Source organism: Oncorhynchus masou, chromosome 3 (genome assembly GCF_036934945.1).
Source record: "Oncorhynchus masou masou isolate Uvic2021 chromosome 3, UVic_Omas_1.1, whole genome shotgun sequence".
NCBI lineage: Eukaryota > Metazoa > Chordata > Actinopteri > Salmoniformes > Salmonidae > Oncorhynchus > Oncorhynchus masou.
Genome location: NC_088214.1, coordinates 48,181,412 through 48,197,183, shown reverse-complemented (window position 1 = coordinate 48,197,183; position 15,772 = coordinate 48,181,412). Strand labels below are relative to the sequence as shown.

The window sequence follows — 15,772 nt, the reverse complement described above, 5'->3', positions numbered from 1 at the left end:
TCTGACAGGCTTAACCATATTTTCACCCTCAGCATCCAGCCAAGCCATACCAGTCATTCTTTTAGACTCGCATCAGCACATCACACCTTTCCTCTCTCAAACACACACACTTTTATAAGCTTTACCTACATAACCACTCTCTGACGCACCATAAAATGCTATTCATATGGCTTTCACATAAAAACACACATTGATAACAAAACTATTTATGTATATTACAAGCCTTTTACAGGAGACACAGTGGGACAGCAAAGGAAATGTGGCAGAGGAACCATCACAAGGACCGAGAAGAGTGGATCACAGTCATAGGAGAGGTCCCACTCCGTCCTAGGAAAGTTTGAGTGACAGTTGGTATAACAGTCTGCAGTGATCATGTTACAGTCGCAACAAGAACGATCAATGGACAACGAGATGACTATATTGCAAACATAAAAGCAGTGATCACACTATTCCTGGGATTGTTTGTAATACGATCAAATTAGTGGTGAGAGACGGTCAACACAGTGATTGCACACTTGATCACAGCTCCTACTCTTCTTCATACAGAGGGGCTATGAGACTGAGAAGGAGCTTTTTTCACAGCCAGTTAATACTTGTCCTCAGCATCGTCACAAACTGTAAGTACTGCAGCAACACACACTGTCCTGCTGTTTAACAGCATAGGAAAGAAGTTGCCCCAAACTGCTGATGTAGGATCAGATATTATTTTCATCCCCCAATGGTTAAGGTTAGCATTGGGGTAGTGTGATTTGATCCTAGATCTGTAGTTAGGTGCCTATTTATCAGTCATCCTATTTACAGTATGTTCATTACTAAATGTTATACCGTACATGGAACCAATGGAAAAGAAAGTAACAAACAGCAGAAGCATAAGGTGTAGTGTGCTTGTATCCTGATAGGGGTATGTCATCCAAGGTGGTGGACGATGACCATGGGAATACATTTATGTTCTCATGTGCCAGATTCACATGTGTGCCAGATCCACGTCCTCCCCAATTAAGGTGCCACCAACCTCCTGTGGTGCATATATATATATCTATATATATATATATAACATGTCCATTAAAGGTAGATGACAATTAACAAGTTCTTGAAGGAGAAAAACAGAATTTTGCCTGAGGGAGAGGGTGCAACATACCTTTAATGCCCTGGCTGACATAATTGGAAACTTGATACTCCTCTGTGTGTGTGTGTCACAGGATACATAACACATTTTACCCGGCTAAACCGCTTGCAAGTGGGTTTAGAATGCTGTGAATGTGTTTACATGTGTGCTAAAGCATCTGCAGTATGTGTTTGTGAACAAGACAACAGGGCTTCTGTGTGCTTAGAACATGTATTCATATAAAGACTGGATTCTGTCAAACTTGCACTGATCAAGGAACGATAGACACATAGCACTCACTCATACCAAAGACTAAAAATGGGACCTGTTGCATCTTTGCACTCAGCATTCCCGTCCTGTCCAGGGGGTGTATAGTACATCCAGCTGCCTCACGCTACAGGAACAGGAGAGGTTTCTGCTACTACGAGCTGTTCCGGCTTGCAAAAGCTTGACACTTAATCAACTTGGAATATTGCAGTTCTTTGTTTTTAGGGTTTAATAGTGAATTTGATCACTGTTGTAGGCATGTCTGTTTTTTTCTTTTTTTAAATTTTACCAGGCAAGTCAGTTAAGAACACATTCTTATTTTCAATGACGGCCTGGGAACAGTGGGTTAACTGCCTGTTCAGGGGCAGAACGACAGATTTGTACCTTGTCAGCTTGGGGGTTTGAACTCACAACCTTCCGGTTACTAGTCCAACGCTCTAACCACTAGGCTACCCTGCCGCCCCTGTTTGTCAAACACCTAATCACATTGCATAGTTTATGACTGCTTATCTGTTTAATTTCAGATGCCTGGCTGCTGCCATCACCGTTGGGAATTTCCATGGAGTCTGTAAATATGAGGCACTTGCTCAAGTGGCGCCGTCAACAGTCTCCTTGCAGTTCTGTCATCTACTCTGTGCAGTTCCAGGGGTGAGTCAATCACTAGACACGTTGACGAGAATACTGCTGTTCCCAATTCTGCTGAATGGACTTTCTCTGACTTTTTCACTTTCACTCATCCTCTTACTCTTGCTGATTGATGGTGAACTGTACACTGAGAATGCAGCCCAGGCAGTAGGCTAAAAACCTGTAACAATTGAATTAGATGAGACACCCCCCTTCTAAATTACTAACCCCTGTTGCTAAATAGCACCAGTTGTGACATTTGTCTCTTCTTAAACCAGATGTCCTCTAAAATAGTGTGATGTCTCAAAAATGTCAGTTTTATCAATGCCCATGATAAGGAGGAAAGTATACAAATATGAAGTAAACAGAGCAATGTTACACTTGCTAATGGCGAGCAGCAGTAATTTAATTTACAAGACACTTTTATCCAGAGCGACTTATAGTTTAAGGGAGCTAGGTGAGACAACCACAAATCACAGTCATAGTGAGAAAACCTTTTCCTCAATAAAACAGCTTTCTTACTATGACTGTGCTATGTGGTTATCTCACCTAGCTCTGGATAACAGCATCTTCTAAATTACAAGCATGTCAAATGTTAATAAAAAAATTGAGACATCACACTATTTGTTATTACTTTTTTAGAGGACATTGCATCTGGTTTACGAAGGGGGTGGTAACTGAGAAGATGTAAAGGGTAGTTAACCACAAGCATGTGAAAATATGAAACATTCATGTCAAAAAGATTTATCAGGCAGACAAACAAAAGGACAATAAACATTGGCTCTGGGTATAATGTGTCAATATGAGCTGTATTTCCATGTGTTCTGTAGGGAATTTGAGCTGAGGATCTTGAATGGAAGTTGGGAGGACGCGGTTGGTTGTCAGCGGGTCACACGGACGGAGTGCGACCTGACCTTTGACCTTGGTTCTGACTCAGACTACAACATCCGCGTGCGGGCAGAGTGCGGAAGGCGTGTGTCACCGTGGGCTGAGCTCGGGAGGCCATTCAACAGGAGAGAGAGTGAGTCATTGTGGGATATCTACGTCCATGTACTCTTTAAAAAAAAATGTTTTACATTCATTTTATGTTTCCTTCATCCATCCAAGGAAAATAAGACCAACTGGAGATATTAGAAAGATGAATGAATCTATATAGCATTTGAACTAACATTAGCTGAAGACAAAACAAGTGCACAACAGCCATACAAAATGCCAAAACATTTAAACAAGCGGCCTTCTGGTCATCATTATGACAATACCTTGTCCGATTAGTATGTGAAAATTAAAAATGTTGTACGTTTAAATCCAGGATATAATACTTATTTTCAACCCTGTATCACAAATGAAAGTGAAACAGACACAAATTGCCTGGAAATGGGTGTAATGTACACAAATGCTTTATGAAGAAAGAAAATTGCGTTGTGATGAAAATCCTGTAATAGACACGAAAAAGTGGACTTTTTCATGTGCCTGTCACAAATTTCAATGTCATTTATGTCTATTTGTCATAGTGTGTTGCTTATTTCAGCTTTCATCTAGGATGAATTTGCTGCACACTATTGAGGAAGAGAGTTGTCTTTTCAGACCCACATGTGTTTGACTACAGCCGATAATCAGACAAGAGAACGCTGACAGGCTGTACCAAAATTAACGAATGGCGGGGAACAGCCTAATTGCACTTTAGATGAAGCCTTCTCAGTATGCTGAGCGTAGTATGTTTCTATTTCTTCCGTTTTTACTAAACAGTTTGTTCTAGGTAGTATGGTTTAACCAACAGTATGTTCTAGGTAGTATGGTTTAACCAACAGTATGTTCTAGGTAGTATGGTTTAACCAACAGTATGTAGTAGGTAGTATGGTTTAACCAACAGTATGTAGTAGGTAGTATGGTTTAACCAACAGTATGTAGTAGGTAGTATGGTTTAACCAACAGTATGTTCTAGGTAGTATGGTTTAACCAACAGTATGTAGTAGGTAGTATGGTTTAACCAACAGTATGTAGTAGGTAGTATGGTTTAACCAACAGTATGTAGTAGGTAGTATGGTTTAACCAACAGTATGTTCTAGGTAGTATGGTTTAACCAACAGTATGTAGTAGGTAGTATGGTTTAACCAACAGTATGTTCTAGGTAGTATGGTTTAACCAACAGTATGTTCTAGGTAGTATGGTTTAACCAACAGTATGTTGTAGGTAGTATGGTTTAACCAACAGTATGTTCTAGGTAGTATGGTTTAACCAACAGTATGTTCTAGGTAGTATGGTTTAACCAACAGTATGTTCTAGGTAGTATGGTTTAACCAACAGTATGTTCTAGGTAGTATGGTTTAACCAACAGTATGTTCTAGGTAGTATGGTTTAACCAACAGTATGTTCTAGGTAGTATGGTTTAACCAACAGTATGTTCTAGGTAGTATGGTTTAACCAACAGTATGTTCTAGGTAGTATGGTTTAACCAACAGTATGTTCTAGGTAGTATGGTTTAACCAACAGTATGTTCTAGGTAGTATGGTTTAACCAACAGTATGTTCTAGGTAGTATGGTTTAACCAACAGTATGTTCTAGGTAGTATGGTTTAACCAACAGTATGTTCTAGGTATTATGGTTTAACCAACAGTATGTTCTAGGTAGTATGGTTTAACCAACAGTATGTTCTAGGTAGTATGGTTTAACCAACAGTATGTTCTAGGTAGTATGGTTTAACCAACAGTATGTTCTAGGTAGTATGGTTTAACCAACAGTATGTTCTAGGTAGTATGGTTTAACCAACAGTATGTTCTAGGTAGTATGGTTTAACCAACAGTATGTTCTAGGTAGTATGGTTTAACCAACAGTATGTTCTAGGTAGTATGGTTTAACCAACAGTATGTTCTAGGTAGTATGGTTTAACCAACAGTATGTTCTAGGTAGTATGGTTTAACCAACAGTATGTTCTAGGTAGTATGGTTTAACCAACAGTATGTAGTAGAACGATTTCAGACACAGTCTATGTTTGTAACTTACTATGACTTTCATCTTTCACACAGCAATCCTGACGGTGCCAGCTATAACTGTGACCACCATGGGTGACGCCCTTCAGGTGACTTTCAAAGGCCTTCCCCTGACCGTGGGAGTGACTGTGACTATCTGGAAGAGAGGCGAGTTGGTCAGGGTGAGGTTATTACATGTACAGTATATTATAGTCTTGCAGGGATGATGCTCTGCCCCCCTTAAGGACAGTGGAACTATGGACCTTCAGGCCTAAAGGCCCGAACTTGCACAATTGGTGGCTGACTAAATACTTTTTTGCCCCACTGTATAAGATGAGTAATGTAGGGTGTGTAAACATTATATTAAGTGGCATTGTTTAAAGTGGCTAGTGATACATGTTTTACATCAATTTACATCATTTTACATTATTAAAGAGAGCTGGAGTTGAGTCAGTATGTTGGCAGCAGCCACTCAATGTAACAGTCTGATGGCCTTGAGATAGAAGCTGTCTTTCAGTCTATCGGTCCCTGCTTTGATGCACCTGTACTGACCTCGCCTTCTGGATGGTAGCGGGGTGAACAGGCAGTGGCTCGGGTGGTTGTTGTCCTTGATGATCTTTATGGCCTTCCTGTAACATCGGGTGGTGTAGGTAGGTGTCCTGGTGGGCAGGTAGTTTGCCCCCGGTGATGCGTTGTGCAGACCTCACTACCCTCTGGAGAGCCTTACGGTTGAGGGCGGAGCAGTTGCCGTACCAGGCGGGGATACAGCCCGACAGGATGCTCTCGATTGTGCATCTGTAAATGTTTGTGAGTGCTTTTGGTGACAAGCCGAAATTCTTCAGCCTCCTGAGGTTGAAGAAGCACTGCTGCACCTTCTTCACAACGCTGTCTGTGTGGGTGGACCAATTCAGTTTGTCCGTGATGTGTACGCCGAGGAACTTAAAACTTACTACCCTCTCCACTACTGTCCTGTCGATGTGGATGGGGGGGGGGGCTCCCTCTGCTGTTTCCTGAAGTCCACAATCATCTCCTTTGTTGACGTTGAGTGTGAGGTTATTTTCCTGACACCACACTCCGAGGGCCCTCACCTCCTCCCTGTAGGCCGTCTCGTCGTTGTTGGTAATCAAGCCTACCACTGTAGTGTTGTCCGCAAATTTGATGATTGAGTTGGAGGCGTGCATGGCCACGCAGTCATGGGTGAACAGGGAGTACAGGAGAGGGCTCAGAACGCACCCTTGTGGGGCCCCAGTGTTGAGGATCAGCGGGGTGGAGATGTTGTTACCTTCCCTCACCACCTGGGGGCGGGCGGCCCGTCAGGAAGTCCATTACCCAGTTGCACAGGGCGGGGTTGAGACCCAGGGTCTTGAGCTTGATGACGAGTTTGGAGGGTACTATGGTGTTAAATGCTGAGCTGTAGTCAATGAACAACATTCTCACATAGGTATTCCTTTTGTCCAGATGGGTTAGGGCAGTGTGCAGTGTGGTTGCGATTGCGTTGTCTGTGGACCTATTCGGGCGGTAAGCAAATTGGAGTGGGTCTAGGGTGTCAGGTAGGGTGGAGGTGATATGGTCCTTGACTAGTCTTTCAAAGAAGTTCATGATGACGGAAGTAAGGGCTACGGGGCGGTAGTCGTTTAGCTCAGTTACCTTAGCTTTCTTGGGAACAGGAACAATGGTGGCCCTCTTGAAGCATGTGGGGACAGCAGACTGGGATAAGAATTGATTGAATATTTCCGTAAACACACCAGCCAGCTGGTCTGCGCATGCTCTGAGGACGCGGCTGGGGATACGTCTGGGCCTGCAGCCTTGCGAGGGTTAACACGTTTAAATGTTTTACTCGCGTCGGCTGCAGTGAAGGAGAGTCCGCAGGTTTTTTGGTAGCGGGCCGTGTCAGTGGCACTGTATTGTCCTCAAAGCGAGCAAAGAAGTTATTTAGTCTGTCTGGGAGCAAGACATCCTGGTCCGCGATGGGGCTGGTTTGCTTTTTGTAATCCATGATTGACTGTAGACCCTGCCACATACCACTTGTGTCTGAGCCGTTGAATTGCAACTCTACTTTGTCTCTATACTGACGCTTAGCTTGTTTGAGTGCCTTGCGGAGGGAATAGCTACTCTGTATTCAGTCACGTTTCCGGTCACCTTGCCCTGGTTAAAAGCAATGGTTCTCGCTTTCAGTTTCGCGCGAATGCTGCCATCAATCCACGGTTTCTGGTTTGGGAATCTACACCACCAATACAGAGACCTCAAAAATGTTCTCTAAAATTCAGCCGCCCCTATGGGACAACAGCGGCCATTGCCACTCCCCCCCAGCCACACCGAACATTCAAGCCCCTTTTTGATCTAGAGCAGGGGTTCCCAAGCGTTTATAGTCCCGTATCTCTTTAAACAACCTCCATTGTGTATCCCTTCAAACATTCAACCTCCAGCTCTGTACCTCCTCCAGTGCACTCTCAAGTGTTGTTTTTTGCCATCATTGTAAGCATGCCACATACACACTATACGATACATGTATTAAACATAAGAATGAGTGTAATAATAAATAATAAATCATGTTGCTCTTTGTTTAACCATCTTACTTATAAAAGGGGAGCCTGATTGGGCTTATTGGGTTCACCTGGTCTATGACTATTTAGGTCCTCTGTGGACTGGGCTGGTTGCTCAGGCCTCTTGTTTTGTTTAGTGATTCATGTGCCGGTGCGTTGGTTTTTAAATATCTTTTATATATAGTTTTTTTTCTGTGTAAGATTCAGTAAATGTTCTGGATTTATCCTCACCTCTGCTAGCTGTGTTTCTCTGGACCTGGGTCCAAATTTGTACGAGACTTATTGTCACAATTTCGATGAGGCGCTCTTGTTCAGATATCGGTAAGTGGATTGGAGGCAGGGCATGAAAGGGATAACGAATCCAGTTCTTTGGGTCATCCGTTATGGGGAAGTACCTGCGTAATTGCGCACCCAACTCACTCAGGTGCTTTGCTATATCACATTTGACATTGTCCGTAAGCTTGAGTTCATTTGCACACAAAAAATCATACAATGATGGAAAGACCTGTGTGTTGTCCTTGTTAATGCAGACAGAGAAGAGCTCCAACTTCTTAATCACAGCCTCAATTTTGTCCCGCACATTGAAAATAGTTGCGGAGAGACCCTGTAATCCTAAATTCAAATCATTCAGGTGAGAAAAAACATCACCCAGAAAGGCCAGTCGTGTGAGAAACTCGTCATCATGCAAGCGATCAGACAAGTGAAAATTACAGTCAGTAAAGAGAACTTTATGCTTGTCTCTCAATTTAAAAAAAAAACGTGTCAATACTCTGCCCCTTGAAAACCAGCGCATGTTGTAAAAGTGTTACATGGTCACTGCCCATATCATTGCATAGTGCAGAAAATACACAAGAGTTCAGGCCCTTGCCTTAACAAGGTTAACCATTTTTACTGTAGTGTCCAAAACGTCTTTCAAGCTGTCAGGCATTCCCTTGGCAGCAACAGCCTCTCGGTGGATGTTGCAGTGTACCCAAGTGGCGTTGGGAGCAACTGCTTGCACGCGCGTTCGTGTTACCACTCCACTATGTTTCCCTGTCATGGATTTTGACCACCAAAGTCCATTTGATGTCACAAAACTGTCCAGAACCACTGTCCTGGTTTCCAGTGGTTTGCAGAGGTCTTCCTTAATTGACCCCCCCATAAAAGTAAAAGACTTATACCAGGAGCTGTACCAGGCCCGCCACATCTGTTGACTCATCCAGCTGTAACACATAGAATTCACTGGCTTGTATGCGAAGCAGTAATTGTTTCAAAACATCTCCTGCCATGTCACGGATGCGTCGTGAAACAGTGTTGTTTGATGAAGGCATTGTCTATATAAATGTTTTTGGCCTTTTCACCCCAGCATTGTCCCAGCCATATCCGCGCAGCAGGATGAATGAAGTCCTCCACAATAGTATGGGGCTTGCCTGTCCCAGCCACTCGGTAGCTCACCATATAAGACTCCTCTAGCCTCTTCTTATTAATGGCATCTGTTGCTTTTATACATGTCTCACTACTCGAAAGTCATCTTAAGTCATGCTCCAAAAACTCCCATGGCCACTTCTTATTAAAACCTCTAGTGACTTCAGCTCACTTATTAACTGGAGATCCAGACATTTTTAGACCCACTCTCTGGTCTGGCTGGTTCTGGAGGTCCTGCGGGTCTCCACTGACCTGGGGGAAAAAAGCTTTTAGTTTGTATGCCCACAGCTCATGGAATAGCCTTTAGGCCATCTTGAAATTAGACTTGCTTGTCTCCATTGGACAGTTCAGATCAAGTTTAACCTGTAGTGACACCCCATCCCGCATGAGGGAGCGTAATCATCGACTGACACTAATTTGCATAACGCAACAGACATAAATATTCCTAGAAAATATTCCTATTCATCAAAATCACAAGTGAAATATATTGAGACACAGCTTAGCCTTTTGTTAATCACCCTGTCATCTCAGATGTTCTAAATATGCTTTACAGCCAAAGCTAGACAAGCATTTGCATAAGTTTATCGATAGCCTAGCATAGGATTTTGTCCAGCTAGCAGCAGGTAACTTGGTCATGGAAATCAGCAAAGCAATCAAATTAAATCGTTTACCTTTGATGAGCTTCAGATGTTTTCACTCACGAGACTCCCAGTTAGATAGCCAATGTTCCTTTTTTCCAAAAATATTATTTTTGTAGGCGAAATAGCTCCGTTTGTTCTTCACGTTTGGCTGAGAAATCACGGAAATTGCAGTCTTGAAAACACCGAAAAATATTCAAAAATAGCTCCATAATATCGACAGAAACATGGCAAACGTTGTTTATAATCAATCTTCAAGGTGTTTTTCAAACATCTATTCGATAATATATCCACCGGGACAATTGGTTTTTCAGTAGGACCGATTGGAATAATGGCTACCTCTGTATTTTACGCGAGAATCACTCTGAGAGCATCAGGTGACCACTTGCGCAATGTAGCCGCTTACGGGTATTCTTCAACATAAATGCGTAAAACTATGTCACAATGCTGTAGCCACCTTGGGGAATACGTAGAAATAGTAATCTGGTTGACAGCCCATTCACTGCTCAATAGGGACGCATTGGAACGCAGAGCCTTCGACAATATTTTTACAGTTTTGGAAACTTTAGAGTGTTTTCTATCCTAAACTGTCAATTATATGCATATTCTAGCATCTTGTCCTGACAAAATATTCTGTTTACTACGGGAACGTTATTTTTCCAAAAATGAAAATACTGCCCCCTAGTCACAAAAGGTTAAATTAATGGTATCTGTTGTTTTTTTTCATGTCTTACTACTTGAAAGTCGTTTTATTCTCGCTCAAAAAACTCCTGGACTGTTTGAAAATGTGAAAAAAAGTTTTACATGTGAATCACATTTTTATTTGGCGTACCACGGCGTTGCACATACCCCTGGGTTGGGAATACCTGGCCTAGACAACCCTGTCATGTATTGTGTGTTGGGAGAGATTGGAGCTTGTTGTGTGGGGGATGCCTAGGGATTGGAGCAAGGGATTGGTTTGAAATTGGTCCTAAAAGTGACCCGCGAGGTAGAACGATAATGACCTCCTCCCTATAGAACTCACTTCAAGCAGTGGTTGAGTTCTCTTCAGCAGCGTCTCACTGTGCTCTGTTTTCTAGGGCAAGTCCTCCTTGCGTGTGATCACAGTGCAACAGAATCCGCTCCACATCGACGCCCTGCAGGAGGGAGCAGTGTACTGCGTCAAAGCCCAGGCCCATCTGGACACCCACAGCAAAAGCAGCAGCACTGACACACAGTGTGTCTCCATCACAGGTGGGCTGCAAATGATAATACACACTCATAGACACACACATACAGTATTATCTGCATGTGCTCACACGTTCTATTAAATATATTGATCATTCATTGATCCTTCAAACCAGATAGACCTTTGGCAATTGGTCCTTCGAGACAGATATGGCCTTTTTTTAACACACACGCTGATCAGGCAATGTGTACCGTGGAAAGAGATAAAAAACATAACGTCTTGTATCTATTTCACGTGCGCATACATTACAAACACACACCAACCACACACACATAGGGATTTTCGATCGTCTCTGTGCACTTTAACTGTTCTAGCTTTATACTGGAAGAGTAATGCATAAAAAAATCTGCAAATCATGGAAACATAACCGATGGATACAGACGCCTTGACTTTTTCCACATTTTTTTTACCTTAAAGCCTTATTCTAAAATTGATTAAATAGTTTTTTTCCCTGATTTAAAAATAAAGAAAATAAAAATAAATACCTTATTTACTATTACTTTGCTATGAGACTCAAAATTGAGCACAGGTGCATCCTGTTTCCATTGATCATCCTCAAGATGTTTCTACAACTTGATTGGAGTCCAATTGATTGGACATGATTTGGAAAGGCACACACCTGTCGATATAAAGTCCCACAGTTGACAGTGCATGGCAGAGCAAAAAACAAAAAAAACAAGCCATGAGGTCGAAGGAATTGTCTGAGCCCTGAGGGTAAGGGTACCCAAAACATTTCTGCAGTATTGAAGGTCTCCACATTCCTGAATACAACAGGTCAAATCAAATCCAAGTTTATTTGTCACAAATACAACAGGTGTAGTAGGCCTTACAGTGAAATGCTTACTTACCGGCTCTATAACCAATAGTGCAAAAAAATGTATTAGGTGAACAATAGGTAAGTAAAGAAATAAAAACAACAGTAAAAAGACAGTGAAAAATAACAGTTGTGAGGCTATAAAAGTAGCGAGGCTACATACAAGCACCAGTTAGTCAGGCTGATTGAGGTAGAATATACATGTAGATATGGTTAAAGTGACTATGCATATATGATAAATAGAGAGTAGCAGTAGCGTAAAAGAGGGGTTGGCGGGTGGTGGGTGGCAGGACACAATTGAGGTAGTATGTACATGAATGTATAGTTAAAGTGACTATGTATATATGATAAACAGAGAGTAGCAGCAGCTTAAAAGAGGGGTTGAGGGGGGCACACAATGCAAATAGTCCGGGTAGTCATTTGATTACCTGTTCAGGAGTCTTCTGGTTTGGGGGTAAAAACAGTTGAGCAGCCTTTTTGTCCTAGACTTGGCACACCGGTACCGCTTGCCATGCAGTAGTAGAGAGAACAGTCTATGACTTGGGTGGCTGGGGTCTTTGACCATTTTTAGGGCCTTCCTCTGACACCGCCTGGTGTAGAGGTCCTGGATGGCAGGCAGCTTGGCCCCTGTGATGTACTGGGCCGTACGCACTACCCTCTATAGTGCCTTGCGGTCGGAGGCCGAGCAATTACCATACCAGGCAGTGATGCAACCAGTCAGGATGCTCTCGATGTTGCAGCTGTAGAACCTTTTGAGGATCTCAGGACCCATGCCAAATCTTTTCAGTCTCCCGAGGGGGAATAGGCTTTGTCATGGCCTCTTCATGACTGTCTTGGTGTGTTTGGACCATTCTAGTTGTTGGTGATGTGGACACCAAGGAACTTGAAGCTCTCAACCAGCTCCACTACAGCCCTGTCGATGAGAATGGGGCCGTGCTCGTTCCTCCTTTTCCTGTAGTCCACAATCATCTCCTTAGTCTTGGTTACGTTGAGGGAGAGGTTGTTATTCTGGCACCACCCGGCCATGTCTTTGACCTCCTCCCTATAGGCTGTCTTGTCGGTGATCAGGTCTACCACTGTTGCGTCTTCTGCAAACTTAATGATTGTGTTGGAGTCGTGCCTGGCCATGCAGTCGTGGGTGAACAGGGAGTACAGGGAGGCCCGTCAGGAATTCCAGGATCCAGTTGCAGAGGGAGGTGTTTAGTGCCAGGATCCTTAGCTTAGTGATGAGCTTTGAGGGTGCTATGATGTTTAACGCTGAGCTGTAGTCAATGAATTGCATTCTCACATAGGTGTTCCTTTTGTCCAGGTGGGAAAGGGCAGTGTGGAGTGAAATAGAGATTGCATCATCTGTGGATTTGTTTGGGTGGTATGAAAATTGGAGTGGGACTAGGGTTTCTGGGATAATGGTGTTGATGTGAGCCATTACCAGCCTTTCAACCTCATTCTTAAATCCATCATCTGTCATTCTTAAATGGAAGAAGTCTGGAACCACCATGACTCTTCCTAGAGCTGGCCACCTGGCCAAACTCAGCCAATAACCTGATGGTCACTCTGACAGAGCTCCAGAGTTCCTCTGTGGAGATGGGAGAACCTTCCAGAAGGACAATTATCTCTGCAGCACTCCACCACACAGGCCTTTTTGGTAGAGTGGCCAGACAGAAATCACTCCTCAGTAAAAGGCACATGACAGCCCGCTTGGAGTTTTCCAAAAAGCACCTAAAGGACTCTCAGACCATGAGAAACAAAATTCTCCGGTCTGATAAAACCCAGATGGAACTCTTGGGCCTGAATGCCAAGCGTCACATCTGGAGGAAACCTGGTGGTGGCAGCATCCTGCTGTGGGAGGGACTCAGAGACTAGTCAGGATTGGGGGAAAGATGAACGGAGCAAAGTACAAAGAGATCCTTGATGAAATCCTGCTCCAGAGTGCTCAGGACTTCAGACTGGGGCTAAGGTTCACCTTCCATCAGGACAATGACCCTAAGCACACAGCCAAGTCAACACGAGTGGCTTCTGGACAAGTCTCTGAATGTCTGAGTGTCCTAGCGAGAGCCCGGACTTGAACCCAATCTAACATCTCTGGAGAGACCTGAACATAGCTGTGTAGCAACGCTCCCCATCCAACCTGACAGAGCTTGAAAGGATCTGCAGAGAATAATGTGCCAAGCTTGTAGCATCATAACCAAGAAGACTCAAGGCTGTAATTGCTGCTAAAGATTCTTCAACAAAGGACTGAGTAAAGGGTCTGAATAGTCTGAATGGTCTGAAAAGATTTCTGTAAAGCTGATTTTCTTTGTCATTATGGGGTATTGTGTGTAAATTGACGGGAAAAAATGTTTTTAATCGATTTTAGAATAAGGCTGTAACGTAACAAAATGGGGGAAAAAGTCAAGGGGTCTGAATTCTTTCCAAATGCACTCTATTGCGCTCTCATGCTACATTACGGCTGTATACTTCACCTTAATAACAGTAAGACAAATATTGTCATTGTGTTCAAAGGTCCTGGACCTACCTGGCTTAAGCCCACAACAGTGACTGTTATCGTGGTGATATTAGCCGGCCTGGTGTTTTGTCTCTCTTGGTCAGTAACCCACTGTAGGCCAGAGGCCTGCAACGACTATTTCCGCAAGGAGCCACAGCCCACAGCACTGGTGAGTCCTGCAATGATTGGTCATTATCGCTCTCTCTCTCTGCCCGTGCAAGGCATTGTTGAGCATGAGTCCAGTGCCTGTAGACATATTGTAAACATTGATGTTTTCCAAGGAGACCAAAATACAATTGCAATCTCTCTCTTTTCTCGGTTCCTGGTATCTGTAGCTCCTTGATTGGTCGCTCACAAGAGTCAAGATCTATCCCCAAGATGAGCTTTGTGAGCCAATCCATGCCGTCCTTTTAAGTGAGCCGCAAAGAGAACTGAGAACTGAGCCATCCAGTCAATTGGATAAGTGGACACAATCTATATGTTCAGAAGGCACAGACAGACCATATCAAGTTTGATTGATACTGTCAGAAGTGACAAGTCTGGATTGGAGAAGTCAGGAGGCCGGCAGTTGTTCGGAGGGCGACAGAAGGGTCCTGTGTGGCTCAGTGGGTTAGGGCAGTGATGCTTGTAACTCCAGGGTTGTGGGTTTGATTCCCATGGGGGACCAGTATGAAAAGTGAATGCACTCACTTTTGTAAGTATGACAAATGTCAACGTACAATTTAGTATTTGTGTTCTAGATAAGTCAGAGATGAATATGGGTGAGTCTCCAAATGTAGGAACTTTATTTACATCATGATATGTTCTAATTCAATCTAAGACAATAACAAAGTAATTGTTTATGAAGAAGTGTTCAAGAAGTGTCACTGCCTATCTAATATATCAATAAATATGTCAAGTACGGTTTTGGGACAAAAATATACAGTATGTTTGCTGGGATGTACATCTGTCCAAATGAAAGATCGCCCTCCATATGTTAGCTATGGGCATTCTTTATTAAAGTCCAAAATGAGTCAGAATTGTCACAACCCAAACAATTGACACCAGTAGTGATGCGTGGGTCAGCTGTTTGTTCACCTGCACCCGCCCGCAATTGCTAATAACTCTTCTGCAACCGGCAGCCTATATGTGATAAATGTACCTTTTTAGATAGGCCTATGTTTCTGCTTATAATGTTAGACATTTTTGTATGCATTTTGTGAGTCAACTTGTCTATATGTAGATACATGCAGCTTCTCTTCTATCATTACTTGTTGCCCTAGAAGGCTAAATAAACCCTTGCTCACCTGAAGTTCTCTTTCGTCTCTTCTCTCACGCAAAACGTCCCCAAAGATGTTTACGGACCAGGGAGAAAATGAAATAAGATTGTCTGTGCAAAATGTTCAAATGACATCAGTTTGACAGTTTTCAGGAATTAAAAGCTGTGAAAACAACCTAACATGTTTCTGATCAAATGACAGTTTGGCTTGGATGCATTTTTTTGTGGTTGAAACACTATCAGCTTTTATGATGCTGATAAAGATGGCACCTTTACAGACGGTGCCAAAGCGTTCATTCATTCTCTCAAGACGCTGAAATAAATAAATAATATTTCTTTACTCCATAGTCAAAATGTACATTTGGTTTTACTGCAAGAAATGCTTAATTGGCTACGTGAGAGGTTATGAAACCTGCAGGAGTTAATATCATACTAGGCTA

General features: G+C 42.9%; 1 protein-coding gene across 1 annotated transcript; it reads left to right on the top strand.

Annotated features, from left to right (window-relative positions):
* Positions 1 to 71: 71 nt before the first annotated feature.
* Positions 72 to 15,365, top strand: crfb16 (cytokine receptor family member B16). Its single transcript, XM_064943041.1, has 7 exons — positions 72 to 617; positions 1,897 to 2,020; positions 2,827 to 3,017; positions 5,020 to 5,144; positions 10,627 to 10,780; positions 14,092 to 14,243; positions 14,410 to 15,365. The coding sequence occupies exons 1-7, from the start codon at positions 554 to 556 to the stop codon at positions 14,587 to 14,589; spliced, it is 990 nt and encodes a 329-aa protein (XP_064799113.1). The 5' UTR covers positions 72 to 553; the 3' UTR covers positions 14,590 to 15,365.
* Positions 15,366 to 15,772: the final 407 nt, after the last annotated feature.